Source organism: Amblyraja radiata, chromosome 32, assembly GCF_010909765.2.
Source record: "Amblyraja radiata isolate CabotCenter1 chromosome 32, sAmbRad1.1.pri, whole genome shotgun sequence".
NCBI classification, from domain to species: Eukaryota; Metazoa; Chordata; class Chondrichthyes; order Rajiformes; family Rajidae; genus Amblyraja; species Amblyraja radiata.
In genome coordinates, this window is record NC_045987.1 from 25,330,408 (window position 1) to 25,347,722 (window position 17,315).

Below are 17,315 nucleotides of genomic sequence, written 5' to 3' on the forward strand. Positions count from 1 at the left end.
ATCTGAAATATGAATGGTACTGGAAATATCAGTCTGGCAAGAGAAACAAATGTTTTGGAAATAGACACAAAATGTTGGAGTAACTCAGCATTTCTGGAGAAAAGAAACAGTTGATGTTTCAGGTCGGAACACTTCTTCAGTTGAATCCCCAACACACATGGGAAGGAAGGACCGGTTTTCAAAAATTATTGTCCAATATTGAATCTTTAGGATAATGACATACCTTAGATGGGTCATGAGGTGCTGTTTCCTGAGCTTGCTTTGGGTATTGGAACATTGCAAAGAAGTCCAAAGTGGCAGTGGTGTGGAGAACAGAAGTGAAAGGCAACTGGATGTTCTGGGTTAGGTACAGTGACAATCTGTTTGGTTTCTCTGGTATACAAGACCCCACAAGATGAACACGTGGTTAGGGAAAATGCTGATCCACCGTGAAGGACCATACAAGCACCTGAGTAATGGGAAAAGGCAAGGCAAAAGGGGAGGTGCTCCATGTCCTGCAGTTGCAGTGAAAGTACAGTGACAATGTCAAGTGTTTGCTGCTAGTTGGAGTCTGAACCAAAATATGGGGTGGGGGGGTTGAGAATGGTCCCTTTTGGAATGCTGAAAACCTCTGGAGGATTCATGAAAGCTCCAGCATGTTCTCTTGTTTTAACTATCTCTAACTTCCCTCATTGATCTAGTAACTGGAGGGCACTTGAGCGGTGCTTTGCCCAGTTCCAATTATTTCCTTTTGTTTTGTGTCCTCCCACTTTCTCAACTTAGTCACTAAGACCCAGAATAAATTTGATACTTCTGGTGCAAACTAAATAAGTTCATAAGTGATAGGAGCAGAATTAGGCCATTTGGCCCATCAAGTCTCCTCTGCCATTCAATCATGGCTGATCCATCTCTCTCTCTCTCAACCCCAATCCAGATGAAGCTGTATTACACCATTTTGAATCTGAACTAAGCTACAATTTTGTTTGGAGAAACAAGCGACTACAGCTGCTGGTTTACCAAAAAAGACAATGTGCTGGAGTTACTCAGCTGGTCAGGCAGCATCTCTGGAGAATGTGGATAGGTCGAGTTTCAGATTGGGTCTCTTCGTCAGACTGAACATAGTTGGGTTGGGGGGGGGGGGGGGAAGCCTGGCAAGTGATAGGTGGATACCAGTGGGGTAGGACGGCTTTGACAGGCAAATGGTTTAACAATGGCAAGAGATGAATAGACAAGATGTGAGAAGGATAAAAGTGTAAATTGTGAAGACCGGAAGGAATACGGGTGGACAGGAATTGGGAGGGCGAAATTGGATGCACGTTCAGATGGGGCATAGGAAAGGGGGGCAGGAGGGAGATTTGTGTGGGTTAGTTGCCTAAAATCCGAGAGTTCAATGGATTGTAAACAACCCAAGCGTAATATGAGGAGCTGTTCCTCCAGTTTGTGTGTAGCCTCACTCTGGCAATAGAGCAGGCCCAGAATGGAGATGTCAGTATTGAGAATGGGAAGAAGAATCAAGATGGTTAGCAAATGGGAGATCCAGTAGGCTTTGGAGGACTGACTTGCCCTGTTCAGTGAAACAGTCGCCGAGTGTTAAGGGAATCCAGAACCAAGGGGTCACAGTTTAAGAATAAGGAGTGGGCCATTTAGAACGGAGATGAGGAAAAACGTTTTCACCCAGAGAATTGTGAATCTGTCTCAGGCGGTGGTGGAGGTCAATTCTCTGGATGCTTTCAAGAAAGAGTTAGATAGAACTTTGAAAGATAGTGGAGTCGGGGGATATAGCGAGAATGCAGGAACGGGGTACTGATTGTGGATGATCAGCCATGATCATATTGAATGGCAGTGCTGGCTCGAAGGGCCGAATGTCTTATCTATTGTCTACAATTGTGTAATCATTGAATGACTAGAATCGCAATAGCTAAGTTGGTTTAGAGTGTGATGGTAACATGGTTGTTTTTGTTTTGTTTTATCAGGAATGATTTTGCCTTGGTATTGGCTTGCTGTGCTATCTTCTGTTCCACCAACCGTGATGGTAATACTAATGTATTTCATGCCGGAAACCCCAAGGTACCTACTGAGCAAGAACAAACACTCTGAAGCACTGGCTGTTCTGGCATGGCTCAGGGGGCCTGAAGCAGATCATGACTGGGAATGCCGTCAGATTGAAGAGAGTTGCAATGCACAGGTAATTCAGTGACCATTAAGGGCCTGTCCCACTTTAGGCGACCTTAATAGCTCGCCACATGTTCGTAGGAGGTCTCTGGTGAGTCTCCTTCATGGTCGAGAGGAGTTCCCGCATGGTGGTAACTATTTGCGGCCTCAGTATGGTCGCGCAAAATGGTTCAACATATTGAAAAATCTTCACCGTCGAGAAAATTGATACTTTTGACGTAGTGGTAGCGGGGTCGCCATGTTGTTGTAGGTAGTCGAGGTAGCCATAGGTAATCTCCTTTGCTGACTGGGCATTTTAATTGGCTCATTGGGGAATAAAAAAACGTAAGCACGAGTTTTCAGAACCAAGGAAAACTGACCGGAAATGTTAAATGCCCGCCAAACATCACAGCTGTGTATCTCTGGCTTATTAAAAGTGCCTCCCCCCCCCCCCCCCCCCCCCCCCCCCCCACCGCCCCTGCTCTTTTAAAGGACTTACCGTACACTGTGCTAGTTGTCTTTAACCTTCCTGTTCACCGTGGGTATCACCTTGGCTTTGCACCGTGTGAATTTCAAACTGCTCCCCCGATTTCCCTGGCCCCCGCCTTTGCGGTGTGTGTTTGTGTTCCGCGCTGATGGTCGTTCCAGCTCGTGGTTTTTCAGGCGAGTGCCCCGAGCTTGAAGGTCGCAGACAGTCCGCTGAAAAGTTGCGTAAGTGGGACAGGCCCTTTAAACCTTTTTGACTAAGTTGCTGTACGCTAAGGGCCTGTCCCACTTACGCGACCTTTACAGGCGACTGCCGGCACCCGTGTTAGGTCGCCACTTGTTGAAAATTCAGTGGCGACCAGAAATACGCCATGACTCTTTGGAGACCTCTCACGACCCTAGACCGTTCACGACCATACAGGCTGTATGGTCGTGAGAGGTCACCTATGGCCGTGAGGTTTTTGTTGCATGCTATCCAGTCAACAGAAAGGGAATACATGATTACAATCGACCCCTTTACAGTGGCTTAAATGTATTAAGTTTATCTTATTGCATCACATCCTCTGGGAGCCGTTCTGGAATATAAACTACTTAAAAATGCTTGAGAGCACCTTGAACATTTATATTTCTCCTCGGAGCAAGCTACTCCTATCCTCAATTCAAAAGATAATGGCCACAAAAATGGGAGAAAATATTAAGGGCCTGTCCCACTTACAATACAATACAATACAATACAATACAGTTTATTTGTCATTTGAACCTCACATGAAGTTCAAACGAAATTTGGTTTCTGCAGTCATACAAGAAAAGAACCAAGACACACACCAACACAATTTACACAAACATCCATCACAGTGAATCTCCTCCTCACTGTGATGGAAGGCAAAGTCTTGTCTCTCCCCTGCTCTCCATTCTTCTCCCGATGTCAAAGTCAAAGCCCCCGGCGGGCGCTAGCAAGTCCGCGGTCATTTGAAGCCGCGCGGGGCGATGTAAGGCCCCGCTCCAGGTCACTCTCAACCCCGCAATTCGGGCGGGAGAAGTCGCCGTTGCCGGTGCCCCGCAAAGCCACCGGGGACCCATGAGCTCCCGGTGTCACCATCCACCGGAGTCGGGTCGCAGCCGCGCGCCACCGCAGCTCTCCACGCTCCTAAGCTGGCCAGCTCCACGATGGTAGGTCCGCAGCTCCGCAGGCTCCGTGACTTGAGCTGTCGTTCCGGTTGGAGGCCGCTCCACGGTGCTAGGCCCCAACGACAACGGAGACCCGACGGGGAAAAGGTCGGGTCCCCGTACAGGGAAGAGATCTAAAAGTTTCCCCCACCCACCCCCTAGCCCCCCACACATACACAGTCAAAAACCCACCACAAACTATACACTCAACAGGACAATAAAATAAAAAAAGACAGACGGACTGCAGAGGCCGCTGCGACGTAGGTCGCGCAGCCAACCCACGCAACCTTTACAGGCAACTGCCGGCACCCGTGATAGGTCGCCGAAATTTTTAATGTTGAAAATTCAGCGGCGACCAGAAAGACGCTACGACTCTTTGGAGACCTCTCACGACCATACAGGCGACCCCTGGCAACATGTCGCGGGTGACTTTACACTGACACTTGAATAGGCAATGCTCAACAGGATATGGTTCTAATGGGATTCATGTAGATGGACATAAAGGACAACATGGACATGATTGACCGAAGGTTGTGTTTCCGTGTAGGATGACGCTGATTGATCTATTTTACTTCTGCTTTCAGGATACCAAATTTTCACTTTCAGAGCTGAAAGATTCAGCAGTTTACAAGCCTTTCCTTATTGGGATATTTCTGATGCTATTTCAGCAGCTAAGTGGAATCAATGCTGTTATGTTTTACGCTGAAACCATCTTTGAGCAAGCAAATTTTAAGGTATTACATTTTACTTGAATGACAAATGTTCTGTGCTCTTAATCAGAAAATCTGTAGTAATCTGGTCATTCTCCTGCAACCAAATTTGTCCACCAGTATTGCTTCTAAAAATAAAATGTATAGATCCAGCAGTTTGTTAATTGACCTGTCAGTGCAGTGGTTTTGAACTATATGAATGTACATGTTACAACAATAAGGATATTAGACTAGTGATTTGTTGTATGCATCACTTAAAACAGTCACCAGATTGGACAGAGGAAAATATTCAAGCAAGTTCAGTTTAGAGATACAGTGCGGGAACAGGCCCTTCGGCCCACCGAGTCCACGCCGACAAGCGATCACCGCACATTAACACTATCCTACACACATTAGAAACAATTTGCAATTATACCAAACCAATTAACCTATAGATCTGTAGTCTTTGGAGTGTGGGAGTGAACTGGAGATCCTGGAGTAGACCCACGCAGGTCATTGGGTGAATGTACAAACTCTGTAAAGACAAGCACCCGTAATCAGGATCGAACCTGGGTCCCTGGTGCTGTAAGAGGCCAACTCTACCGCTATACCACCTCCATGTGTTCAGAGCCCAGTTGAAGAAATAACACATCCTCTCTCCTGGGAACTGCTGGCCCTTGACTGGTCAGAGGAGTATTCAAAATAGTATTGAAAATCTTAAGGCCACACATGAAGAGCACATGGGGAGGTTTGTGTGGTTGGTTACCTAAAATTGGAGAATTCAAAATTCGTACCATTGGTTTATAAGCTACACGTGGAATATTAGGGGCTGTCCCTCCAGTTTGCGTGTGGCATTTCTCTGACAATGGAGGAGGCCCAGGACAAATGTCCTTATGGGAAGGGGGGGTTAAAATGCTTGGCAACCAGGCGATCCGGTAAACCTTAGGGAACCGAGCATGTGTATTTAGTGATTCGCTGAGTCTACAATTTTGTTTAATCATTGAATGATAGGATTGCAATAGGTAAGTTGGATTATGTGTGATGGTGGGGATCTCTGGCCCATAACTGCTCAGTGGAGAAGGAGCATTGTAAATAGTATTGAACATCTGCAGGCCATGCATGAAGAGCACACAGAAACCCTGTATAAGCTACAGATGGTGTGTTAGAGTCATAGAGTGTTACAGCGTGGAAACTGGCCCTTCGACCACAAGCCCACAACATGCCCAGCTACACTAGTCCCACCTGCCTGCGTTTGGTCCATATCCCTCCAAAATAAACCCACGCAGTCACAAGGAGAACATACAATCTACCAATCTTCAAGTCTTCAGGAAGTGGGAGGAAACCAGAGCACCTGGAGGAAACCCATGTGGTTACAAAGATCAAGAAAGCTGCACTCAGATTGGTCAGAGGCCTTGGTCTTTGGCAGTGTGAGGCAGTGACTTTACTATTCCACCACTAGTTTACCATCTGTGACATCTGCACTTCTCACATTAAGCTCCTTTGTCAACTCTTAACTTGCAAGCCTGGGCACAGATCTAAACTCCGATTTATGCTTCACACATACCACTTCCAGGGGGGCCAACGTGTTGAGTAGATAGCAGGGCCATAGTACCAATGCAAAATCTCCACTTTTGCCTCCATCAGCAGGCGTGGCTTTTTTAATTGTGGATTGACTGCTCATCCCGATTATTTTAAATATTTACCAAAAAAAGTTATTTTGACTTAATCTCTGTTAAATAACACGATCTAATATTTACAATATTTTCTGCAATGACTTAACCATCAGTGTTTGCGTAGCATGCAAGTAGCTCCCCCTTGAGTGAGCAGCCTGTAATTGCAATTAAAAGTTCTTTTTCTTTTTCATGGGTTCACTCTTTGAATGGAGCATTTTGCAGTGATGTGGTCGACCAACTTAATACTGCTGTTTATTGAAATATTACTAACAATATAGAACAGTTGTAAAGGATGGTGTTTGTTGGAATTTGTTGGCAGTCTTCCTCTATTTTGCTCCCCTCTGTACCTTCTCCCCCATTTTGGCCTGTTTCCTGACTCGTGCTGTTTGAATGTACCCTATCTTGAAATATGTTGAGATGGTTTTCCTAGAAAAAAAAGATAATTCCAAGAAATTGGAGTAGAAGACAAGTGTGTTTTAATTTTGCCTTTCATCATTTGTCATCAGAAGTGACCAAAATAATCAGTCATACAGCGTGGCAACAAGCCCTTCGGCCCAACATACTCACGCCGACCAACCTGTCCTATCCATGTACCTGCCTAAATGTTTCATAAACGTTGCGATAGTCCCTGCCTCAACCGCCTCCTCTGGCAGCTCGTTCATCCACCCGCCACCCTTTGTGTGGGAAAATAAAAGTTGCCCCCTTGGGTTCCTATTAAATCACCCCCATCACCTTAAACCATTGTTCTCCGGTTCTCGATTTCCTCCTAGTCTGGGCAAAGGATTCTATTAATTTACCCAATCTATTCCTGTCATGATTTTGTACATCTCGTATAAGATCAAAGTTAGAGCTTTGCTAATTTATCTGATGAGATTGAGTGAGTGTTTATGATCACTACTAATTTTGCAGTAAGGAATTCTCGTTTGTCTGCATTCTCTTTCAGCACAGCAGTGAAGGTTCGGTAATAGTTGGTGTTGTCCAGGTTGTTTTCACTGCGATAGCTGCTCTTATCATGGACAGCGCAGGCAGAAAAATTCTCTTGGCAATATCAGGTGAGCCTTCAGGCGATGAACTGCTTTAGCACAACTAAAGCTTTGAACATTGCCCAATCTCTTCATGTATTTAAAATCTGAGGCAGCTGTACGACCAAAAGTAATTTTGTTCTAGAAAGACTGATAATAGCAAATCCACACTTTTAAAGAGCTTGAGACATTCATTCTGAATGTCATGAAATCTAAAGATTCTGTCTGGCAAAAACTCTGCCAGTGTCATAGTATTGATACTGAGATAGTGCAAAACATTATTATGCATGCTATCCATGTAAATCGTACCATACGCACCAACCTTAGTTGGTGCAACAGAGAATATAGAGTTACTAGCGTTACAGCTACATAGAAAAGTGCAAAGTGCAGATAAAGTGCAAAGGCTGCCACAAGATAAATTGGGAGATCGGGAATTTATTGTTGGTATACTTTCTAGGAGCATAATTAGGCCATTTGGCCCTTCAAGTCTACTCCGCCATTCAATCATGGCTGATCTATCTTTCCCTCTCAACCCCATTCTCCTGCCTTCTCCCCATAACCCCTGACACCCGTACTAATCACGAATCTGTCAATCTCCACCATAAAAATATCCATTGACGGCCTCCACAGTCTTCTGTGGCTATGAATTCCACAGATTCACCACCCTCTGACTTAAGAAATTCCTCCTCATCTCCTTTCGAAAGGTGCATCCTTTTATTCCGAGTCTGCACCCTCTGGTCCTAGACTTTCCCACTAGTGGAAACATCCTCTCCACATCCACTCTATCCAGGCCTTTTATTAATCGGTAAGTTTCAATGAGATCCCTCCCTGATCCTTCTAAGTATCCATTGATTTGGCCTCCAGCGTTCTGTGGCAATGAATTCCACAGATTCACCACCCTCTAACTAAATAAATTCCTTAGTCTGTTCAATAATCTGGTAACAGCAGGCTAGAATCAGTTCTTTAATCTGGTGGTTCTACCTTTGGTACCTTCTGCCTGGCGGGTGGGGGCGATACGATACAATAAAACTTTATTCATCCCCGGAGAGAAACTGGTCTGCCGACAGTCACAACACACAAGGTACACGAAAACTTGAAATTAAAAGTGAAAACAAAAAAAAAGACAAGCGACTGTTGTCTGGCTGCCGTGTGCACAACGCCTTCACCGGAACACATGAACAAACACAGAGTTATCCCCTGGACAGAGGATTCTAAACCCCACACCGGGTCCCCATTGTTCTTGAAGGAGTGACTGGGGCGTGAGACATTGTGACAGGCTCGTTGTATGTAAGGGTATTACAAATTTGTTTGATTTAAGGAATCCCATGGCCACATTATGCAGTCGGGCGTCATGCACCTCAGCACATTGAGCACCTGCTATTGCACAATTAAATTATTTCTCTGCTTGCCTTGCAGATGTTGCATACTTTCAGCCAGCCCTTGCTAATGCAATTGTTTTACTTTATTAAAAAACAAAAAAAAAACACACTTGGACTTGAAGGTAGTAAGAATGTGGTGAAATAGTACAGTAGTAGGTATTGAATCCCAAGCATTGCACCCGTTTCAGGAAGTAACACTGGCAAACAATCTGAACCCGAATGATATCTGGAGGGTTGCAGATAGGTTTCACTATTCAAGTCACTTAAAACTGGTGATGGGGCTTTCAATGGTCAATTATTTCTCTTGTATTTATTTTTTTTAACAGCTTTGATCATGTCCTTCAGTGCAGCAGTCTTTGGAGTGTACTTTAAAATCTGGCAAGAAGACATCAATAATTCTTCTCTTCACAAAGTTGACATTCAGAATTCAGTTTCTATGGCAACGCATGCTCCAACCTGGTTGCCCCTTGTCTGTCTAGTTATTTTTATAGCAGGTAAATCTAAATCCATCTTCATGTTTTAGAAATATTGAATGTTTATTTGAAATGAAGTTTCCCAAGTTCACGGTGATGGCAGACTTGATCGGTCTTCAAATTACATCGCGGACTCGGTGGGCCCAAGGGCATGTTTGCGCCCTGTACCTAAAGTAAACATCAAACCTGCTATATTCGCTGAAGGTCAATATCACACAGTAACCCAGCGGTACATTCGTGGTGTGATTCCATTTTCCAAAACAAAATTCATATTTTTTTGGTGTATTAGGCATGCCAGCTATTCCTTGTGTGGCTGTTATTCATCAGCAGACCTTGATCATTGGTGACATGCTACTTGATGGAGAGAAACAAAGCTGGTCTTTTGACCTCCAGCAGCTGTGGAAATTTGTGCAAGACCATCTGAAGTGCTCTACTCGGGGAAAATCACCATTGGACCCAAGGATCTGTTAGCAAGTCAGAAAACAAGGCTGAAACCTGACCTTTATGCCTCGACTCTCTAAACTGAAAATGTAGCTAGCTGTTTGATTTTGCAACTGGATAAGGAATGTAACCTAGAAAGATCCTGTTACTCATTACTGGCTTACTCTGGGCTCTAATTGTCCCAAATGTCATCAGATAGAGGTGCAACTTGAAATTCCCTCTACCTACCCTCACCATAATGGTGGGGGGGGAGACCCGCAAGTACTGCCGAACCCGGTGTCCCCCCTCCCCTCCCACATTTGAGTGTCCCATCCCCGCCCGGGGGGTGGCCGGAGACGTCCGGACCGACGGGACACCAGCCCCCAGGCCCAGCGCGGTGAAGCACCAAACCTAGTTCACCTCCGTCTGGCCAACCCACACCCCGGACCGACAACACCAGCGGTCCCAGACGGACAGAACCCACAGACCCACAGCCAGCGGCAACTCCAGCCCAACTCCGCTTCAACTCCAGAGGAACCCACTCCCCAATGGGCCTCTACGGTGACAAGTGCCATCAGCCCCGTCCTGGAGTTAGAGGTTGATGCTGCCGCCAACACCAACATCACCAATGGTAACTCCAGCGGGCGCCCGGCCTGCCCATGGCCAGCAGGAGCCCGTCTGCAGACTCTCTCTGTGACCAGGACGACCCCAGCAGCAGCGGCTCCGAGTCGCCCGTCTTAGAGAAGGGCCGGCCGCTGCCCATCTTCAGCAGGATCTCGGTGTCGGACTGAGGGGAGGGGGGTAGAGGGCTGGCAGGATAGGCAGAGCCAGGCTGGAGCCAGCGGCTGCAAGTCCGGGGCCGCCCCGCCAGCCCAGGGCCACCCCGGACACCTCCAGACAAGGATGGGACACCGGGGAGGGGACGGGGACGGCCCAACAGCAACTCTACAGCATCCGCAGCGACGGAGAGCCGACCCCGACTACGGACGAAAGGCAAGCCTGTACACAATGCAGCACCACCGTTGCCGAGACCGTTTTGTAGCTAGTGACCTATGAACTGGGCATGTGCAGTCGGAATACCGAACTCGTTTATTAGTAATGGGAGGTTATCATCCCTTTATTGGGGGGTGATTTGCGGTGCTAATAGTTGTGATTGTGCAAAAATATACTGCTGACTACAGGTGATAAATATCTCAAATATCAATGCACATCTAAAATGATCAATGACATTTAAAGCAACTGTAACTTCATAATGTTTAATGAACGCCAGGTTTATTAATGAATCTAAATTATCTGTCTCAGGTTTTGCCATTGGCTGTGGCCCAATTCCATGGCTGGTGATGTCTGAGATATTTCCAGTGCGGGTGAGAGGCATAGCAAGTGGAGTATGTGTCCTAACCAACTGGTCAACCGCATTTCTAGTAACTAAGGAGTTCAATGATCTTCTTGTAAGTGTCTTCTTGATATGTGTTTGTCCAATTAATTTAGTTAAAATAGAATAAAATATTTTAGCAGAAGGTCAAATTGATAATATTTCTTGTGTAGACTCAAAAAGCTGGAGTAAATCAGCGAGTCAGGCCGCATCTCTGGAGGAAAGCAATAGGTGGCATTTTAGGTCGAGAACCTTCTATCAACCCAAAATGTCACCTATTCTTTTTCTCTCGAGATGCTGCCTGGCCCACAGAGTTACTCCAACTTTTTGTGTCCATCTGCAGTTCCTTCCTAAACATTTCTTGGATTCCTTTTTGAGGTCTTGGATGTGTTGCTTTCCACCAACTTTGCTTGAAAGTGGAATGAGCGGTAATTACCTGGATTGAATTAGTCTTGCATTCGTGAACAGGAAAATACCTGGGCAATTTTTCACACTGTTATAATTAGTGCTGAGTAGTAATGTTTCAAACTGCCTCATTAAACTCATTGAATTTTTCACTTCTTGGAAACCTTAATTCAGCAGCGTAGGTTTACAAGGTTAATTCCCGGGATGACGGGAATGTCATATGCTGAGAGAATGGAACAGCTGGGCTTGTACACTCTGGAGTTTAGAAGGATGAGAGGGGATCTCATTGAAACATATAAGATTGTTAAGGGTTTGGACACTCTAGAGGCAGGAAACGTGTTCCCGATGTTGGGGGAGTCCAGAACCAGGGGTCACAGTTTAAGAATAAGGAGTAATCCATTTAGAACGGAGACAAGGAAACAAGGAATTCTCTGCCTCAGAGGGCGGTGGAGGCGGGTTCTCTGGATGCTTTCAAGAGAGAGCTAGATAGGGCTTCTTAAAAATAGTGGAGTCGGGGGATATGGGGAGAAGGCAGGAATGGGGTACTGATTGGGGATGATCAGCCATGATCATATTGAATGGCGGTGCTGGCTCGAAGGGCCGAATGGCCTACTCCTGCACCTATTGTCTATTGTCTATTAATTCATAATGTAGGGAAAAAGGAACTACTTTGAATTTGATACTGCTGCATTTAAAGAAAAGCAAAGTTATTGTTGAATTAATTGAAATGTAGCCAGTATTAATTATTAATTACTTAATTATTTTATGTGCTGTGACTGCAATATGCTCAAAGTTTTTACCCGAACACGTGTGTTTAGACGCAAAGTCGTAAAACGTCCATTCTTTTTTCCAGGAGAACATCACTCAATATGGGACCTTCTGGCTCTTTTCAAGTTTCTGTTTCATGAATTTCCTCTTTGCGATTTTCTTCATGCCCGAAACAAAGGGGAAGACCCTTGAACAAATTGAGGCCCTCTTTAGAGGACCTGCCCATGGACTGGCAGACTGAAGTACTTGTTTTAAAAGACACCGTTGGTGAATGCTGTCGATCTGTTAACGTTATGCACAGATTTTTAAAGAGTTTTTTAAATAATACTGCAGCTGAGCCCTCATCGTATTCAAATTGTCAAAGTTGTACCTTTGATTTGTTTAGTAGATAGTTTACAGGGAGAATGGCAAAATCTTTGGGTCTATTATATGCCGCTCAATAGCGTCGCTGCCGGCTTGGCCAAAATGACAGTGGTATCATTACCATGGTTAATGGTATGAATACATTTTTAATGGATTTTACCTTTGTTGATAATCATCTGTGTTTTAATTTTATATTAGTGCAGAACTACCACAGATTTTTACCTCACGGTTATTTTTATCTAGCCAAGTGTGATTAACAAACCGGACATCCATTTTGCTTCTCTCAATTTTCATTTTCATTCCATCCATTTGGAACGGTAAAACTAGCTTTCTGCATTTTTTATTCATCCATGTCAAAATGACAATTTTTTAATCTTTCTACTCCACTTTTTGTGTTTGCATTTTTTAAAATAAAACTGCATTGCACCCCATTTTTGATTGGGTATGGGATCATTGGGTATGGGGTGCATTAATCATTTCTACCTTTTTAGAGCTTGTGGAATTACTGTGGAATTCCAACAAGGGGCCAAGATCTAAAATTGTTGTCGTCAATTCAGGAATGAAGCTGATACAAATAAGCTGCAGGACACATTGTCTGCCTAAAAATAAATAAAATAGTGCCAGAAAAATGCTAGAAACACTCAAGGTCAGTCAGCTTCTGTGGACAGAGAGTGTTAACGTTGCAGGTCCGTCAGTTTTTAATGGCGTGCCTGCTTAAAGCACAGAGGCTCTCTTAAGATGGAGGATCTGGTGTATGTGGACACTTTTAATTGAAATAAGCAAGAGATGGCAAGGTTCATTGTATTGCAGAATACTTGAGTAAAATTTTAATATTTGGCTTCCCAACTTGATGTCCAATGAATATTTTGAAGCTGAAAACGTACCAGACAGAAATTGGTGAACTTTTATCATACTATTTTAAGCGTAACTAGAGTTGATAGGCATGTAGACAAAAGTGCTGGAGAAACTCAGCGGGTGCGGCAGCATCTGTGGAGCGAAGGAAAGAGGCAACGTTTCGGGCCGAAACCCTTCTTCAGACTGATGGGCATGTATGTTCCTTAGCGGGTCAGACAACATCTCTGGAGAGAAGGAATGGGTGATGATTCTGGTCGAGACCTTCCTTCAGTCTGAAGAAGGGTCTCGACCTGAAAACGTCACCTATTCCTTCTCTCCAGAGATGCTGCCTGTCCCGCTGAGTTACTCCAGCATTTTGTGTCTATCTTCGGTTTAAACCAGTATCTGCAGTTCTTTCCTTGCTGCCTTGACATTTGTACATTTCTTTTAACAGATGCTGCATATTTTAATTTTGATTTTAAATTTCTCAAGACGCCATGTTTAACACACTACCTCACGAAGATTGTTTAACCTGTGACGCATAACATGTTTGCACTGTTGTTTATTAGTTGTGTTAAATAATACTCTGCTGACACCATTATAAACTGAATCATTTAAATGAAGCTAACGTGATTGTAAGCTAATCCATGTTATTATTGAGAACTTGACGTTCCTGATTAAAATATAACATTTGTTGGTTAGTTGTTGTGCTTTGGGTTTACTATTTGCATTGATTTTAAGAGCGCAGTGATTTTGTTTTGTATAAACCTTTGAAACCTTAGTCTTGATGACGGCTACTCATGACAAATAAACCAGTACCAGTAATGCAACAGGACCTGAGTGATGAACCCATTTTCAAGAGAGCCGGGGCAAAAGATTTGAGATAGAGGACAAATCTCTCCTCCATGCAGATCAATTTACAGAATACCATGCTGCTCTAATTTAGAGATGCATTGATGGCTGTTGAAAATAAACCATTGGTTATTTAGGTAGAGAAAAATGCTGGAGAAACTCTGCGGGTGAGGAAGAATCTATGGAGCGAAGGAAATAGGCAACGTTTAGGAAATAGGAAACGTTGCCTATTTCCTTCGCTCCATAGATGCTGCCTCACCCGCTGAGCTTCTCCAGCATTTTTATCTACCTTCGATTTTCCAGCATCTGCAGTTCCTTCTTAAACATTGGTTATTTACCTCGGTTCTGGTTGATGCGACTATGCGGTGGTCATGGGGATAAGAGATTGTGTATCTTCTCACAGCCTTGTTTTTTCTTTGGAGTGTTTAGTTATTTTGCCTTCTTATGAGTTGATGACTTTTCAAGGTGTTTTTTTGACAAATCTGCAACTTTGGTAAATCTGCAGCAAGAATTGTTTAGGGATGCAGCGTGGAAATGGGCCCTCCGGCCTACCAAGTCCACGCTGACCAGCGATCCCCGGTTTACTTTAGTTGTATCCTGCACACTAGGAACAATTTACAGAAGCCAGCTAACCTAGAAACGGTGCGTCTTTGGAATGTGGGAGGAAACCAGGACACCGGGAGAAAACCCATGCAGTCACACGCAGGAGAACATACAAACTGTACAGAGCACCTGGAATCAGGATCAAACCCGGGTCTCTGGCGCTGTAAGGCAGCAACTCTTCCTCTGCGCCACTGTGCCACTGCATGTCATCCACACTCAGACAAAGCATTTAAAACTCTTCACTATTGAATTTCTATGCAGCAGCTGCCTTCAATAAGTGAGATGGGTGATGCAGTTACAAACCACAATGAAGGAAAGCATGACTGGGATTTGTTCGATGGACGTCTTTATCACCAGTGAAGGGTCTAGCCATCACTTGTGATGCACTCTCTTAGAGCTTTGATCTTATTACAAGTACCATAGCCCCAAAAGAAAATCTTTTAGTACCAATGTCCTACCTCCGTTTCTCTGTTTGTTAAATTACATTATCAGAGTAATTGTCTTCCCAAAAAAATGAAACCTATGAAAATGTCTCTGATGCTAAGATGTTGGTGATTTTTGTTGCCAATAGTTTGAGTTTTAATCAGCATTATCATTTTAAATATTTGATGAATATTACAAGAACAGGCAGATGTACGGTATCAGATTCAACTCCAGGATTTGAACATGAAAGCTTGTGCCAAACGCATCAGTCTGCCACAGTTATGAAATTTGGTGGGAGGTCTGAGTGGTCATGGTAAAGTGAGACAAAGCCGCAACAGCTGATAGAAAACACGATGCCCTTCAGTCTGTCCATTGCTGGAGAGAATCTCATGGACTGTTTGAGATCTTTGCGGCCAACTCACACTTTTTGACATCTGTGGCATGATCAATGACTGTTTGGAAGAGAAGGAGAATGGATCTCCATTCTGTTGTGTTCATAGCACAATTCACAATGAAAACCTTGAGGTGAATTAATCATGTTGATCATTTATTGTATTGTAATATTCTGTTTTTCTCTGTCGTTACAACTATATATTTACATTAATGTGGCAGAGGATCACATAGGAATTCTACTGCATTTACTAAACCATCTCTGGGCCGAATGGACCTGTCCCTATCCCACGTAGGCGATTTTTCAGCGGACTGCTGGCGACTGTCAAGTTGCTGGCAGTCGCCTGAAAAACCGGGAACTGCAACTGTCAGAGTGGAACAGACACACGCACACAGCCAGCTTCCTTCACCAGCCCATGTGAATTGTTTAGGCAACGCTCCCCCAGCTTGCCCTGTCTAAAAAATTCACACGGTGCAAAGCAAAGGTTGTAAAAGGCTGTAAAAAGACGACTAAAGCACAGTGTGTGGTAAGTCCTTTAAAAGGGTGGGGTGGGAGAAAGAGTGGAGACAACTTTTAAGAAGCCAGATACACACGGCTGTGAAGCTCGGCGGACATTTAACATTATTGGTTGGTTATCCTTAATTCTGAAAACTACAGCTTACCTTTTTCCCTATGAGCCAATGAAATTCACCGGTCAGCACCGGCACCAACCTATGAGAACCTGCGAGAACCTTCGACCTCCTGGCGACCCACCTACGGCACAAGAATTCTCGCTACTCTCCATGGCGGCTTCATTCGTCGCCGCTAATTTTTCAACATGTTGGAAAATTCACGGCGACCATAATGAGGCCGCAAATAGTTCCCAGAATGCGGGAACTCCTCGCGACCATGAAGACGACTCCCCGGCAACCACCCGTGAACATGTGGCGACTGCATAGTCTCCTGCAGTCGCCTAAAAAGTTGCCTAAGTGGGACAGGCCCATTAGTAGGCAAATCCCAAAAGCTCAAGTCAGAAGAAAATTACAAGCAGTCTTAAAGGTGGTTTAGATGAGTTACTCGAGATCTGGTCCTTGGCAATTGAAGGCAAGGCTGTAAATGATGGAAACATTAAATTTGGGTGTCAGCATGTGGCTAGAATGCTAGTGTGGACATCATTGGGTGTGTAGTACTGAAAGAGGTTATAGAGATGGGGAAGGACAAGGCCACGGCCACCAGGATTACAGTTGGTGAGGGAGTTTATGAAGACTTGTGTGGTCCTGAGAACCCAAGAGTGATGCCATCTGGAGCTATGCTCCTGGTAGGGCCACCCATGGCGGTAAGGTCGAGGGGGAGGTCTCTGACAAAGAGAAATCCAACCAAGACCTCAAAGGTGGAACAGGCAGAGGATGATGGCTGACTTTAGTGGAGCGTCGCAACGGCTGGGAAAGCAGATGAAGGCTGCAGCAGAAAAGACTGGTCGTCTTGGACTCCATGCCACTGGCCCTGACCCAGATCTGTCAAGGACCGTGTGGTGGCTGTTTGTGCACCAGTCTCCCCATGTTAAACAAAGTCACGCACAGGTGTCCTCCATACAGGGAATGCACCTAACACCCTGGATTAAGTCCTATGGCGATCAGCAAGTGGCGACGGGGGCAGGATTGTGAGATCTGGAAGCCCCTAGTCATAAGCTGGCACATGAGCGGTGGTTGCTAGATTCAGTCGCTGGACTGTTGGAATGAGGCAGAAGAGCCCTTCAGCAGCTGCACCCATGACTGAGCAGTCCTCTTTAGGATCCACTCTGCTCATCCCACTTGGGTAAAGGGCTAAAAAATATGCCCCATCAATAGCCTGCCTCAAACTTACCGCCTGGATTACCGTGTCCAGAG

General features: G+C 44.8%; 1 protein-coding gene across 2 annotated transcripts in view; it reads left to right on the forward strand.

Annotated features, from left to right (window-relative positions):
- Nucleotides 1-13,404, forward strand: part of slc2a8 (solute carrier family 2 member 8) — a 44,609-nt gene extending 31,205 nt beyond the window's left edge. Inside the window, exons 4-9 of one of the 2 annotated variants that reach the window (XM_033048655.1) lie at nucleotides 1,953-2,164; nucleotides 4,368-4,517; nucleotides 7,089-7,197; nucleotides 8,873-9,040; nucleotides 10,742-10,887; nucleotides 12,070-13,404. In XM_033048655.1, coding sequence (XP_032904546.1) covers nucleotides 1,953-2,164; nucleotides 4,368-4,517; nucleotides 7,089-7,197; nucleotides 8,873-9,040; nucleotides 10,742-10,887; nucleotides 12,070-12,225 — 941 coding nt within the window. In that variant the 3' untranslated portion in view covers nucleotides 12,226-13,404. The remainder of the gene's footprint in view (nucleotides 1-1,952; nucleotides 2,165-4,367; nucleotides 4,518-7,088; nucleotides 7,198-8,872; nucleotides 9,041-10,741; nucleotides 10,888-12,069) is intronic. The other variant, XM_033048654.1, reaches the window with a different exon arrangement.
- Nucleotides 13,405-17,315: the final 3,911 nt, after the last annotated feature.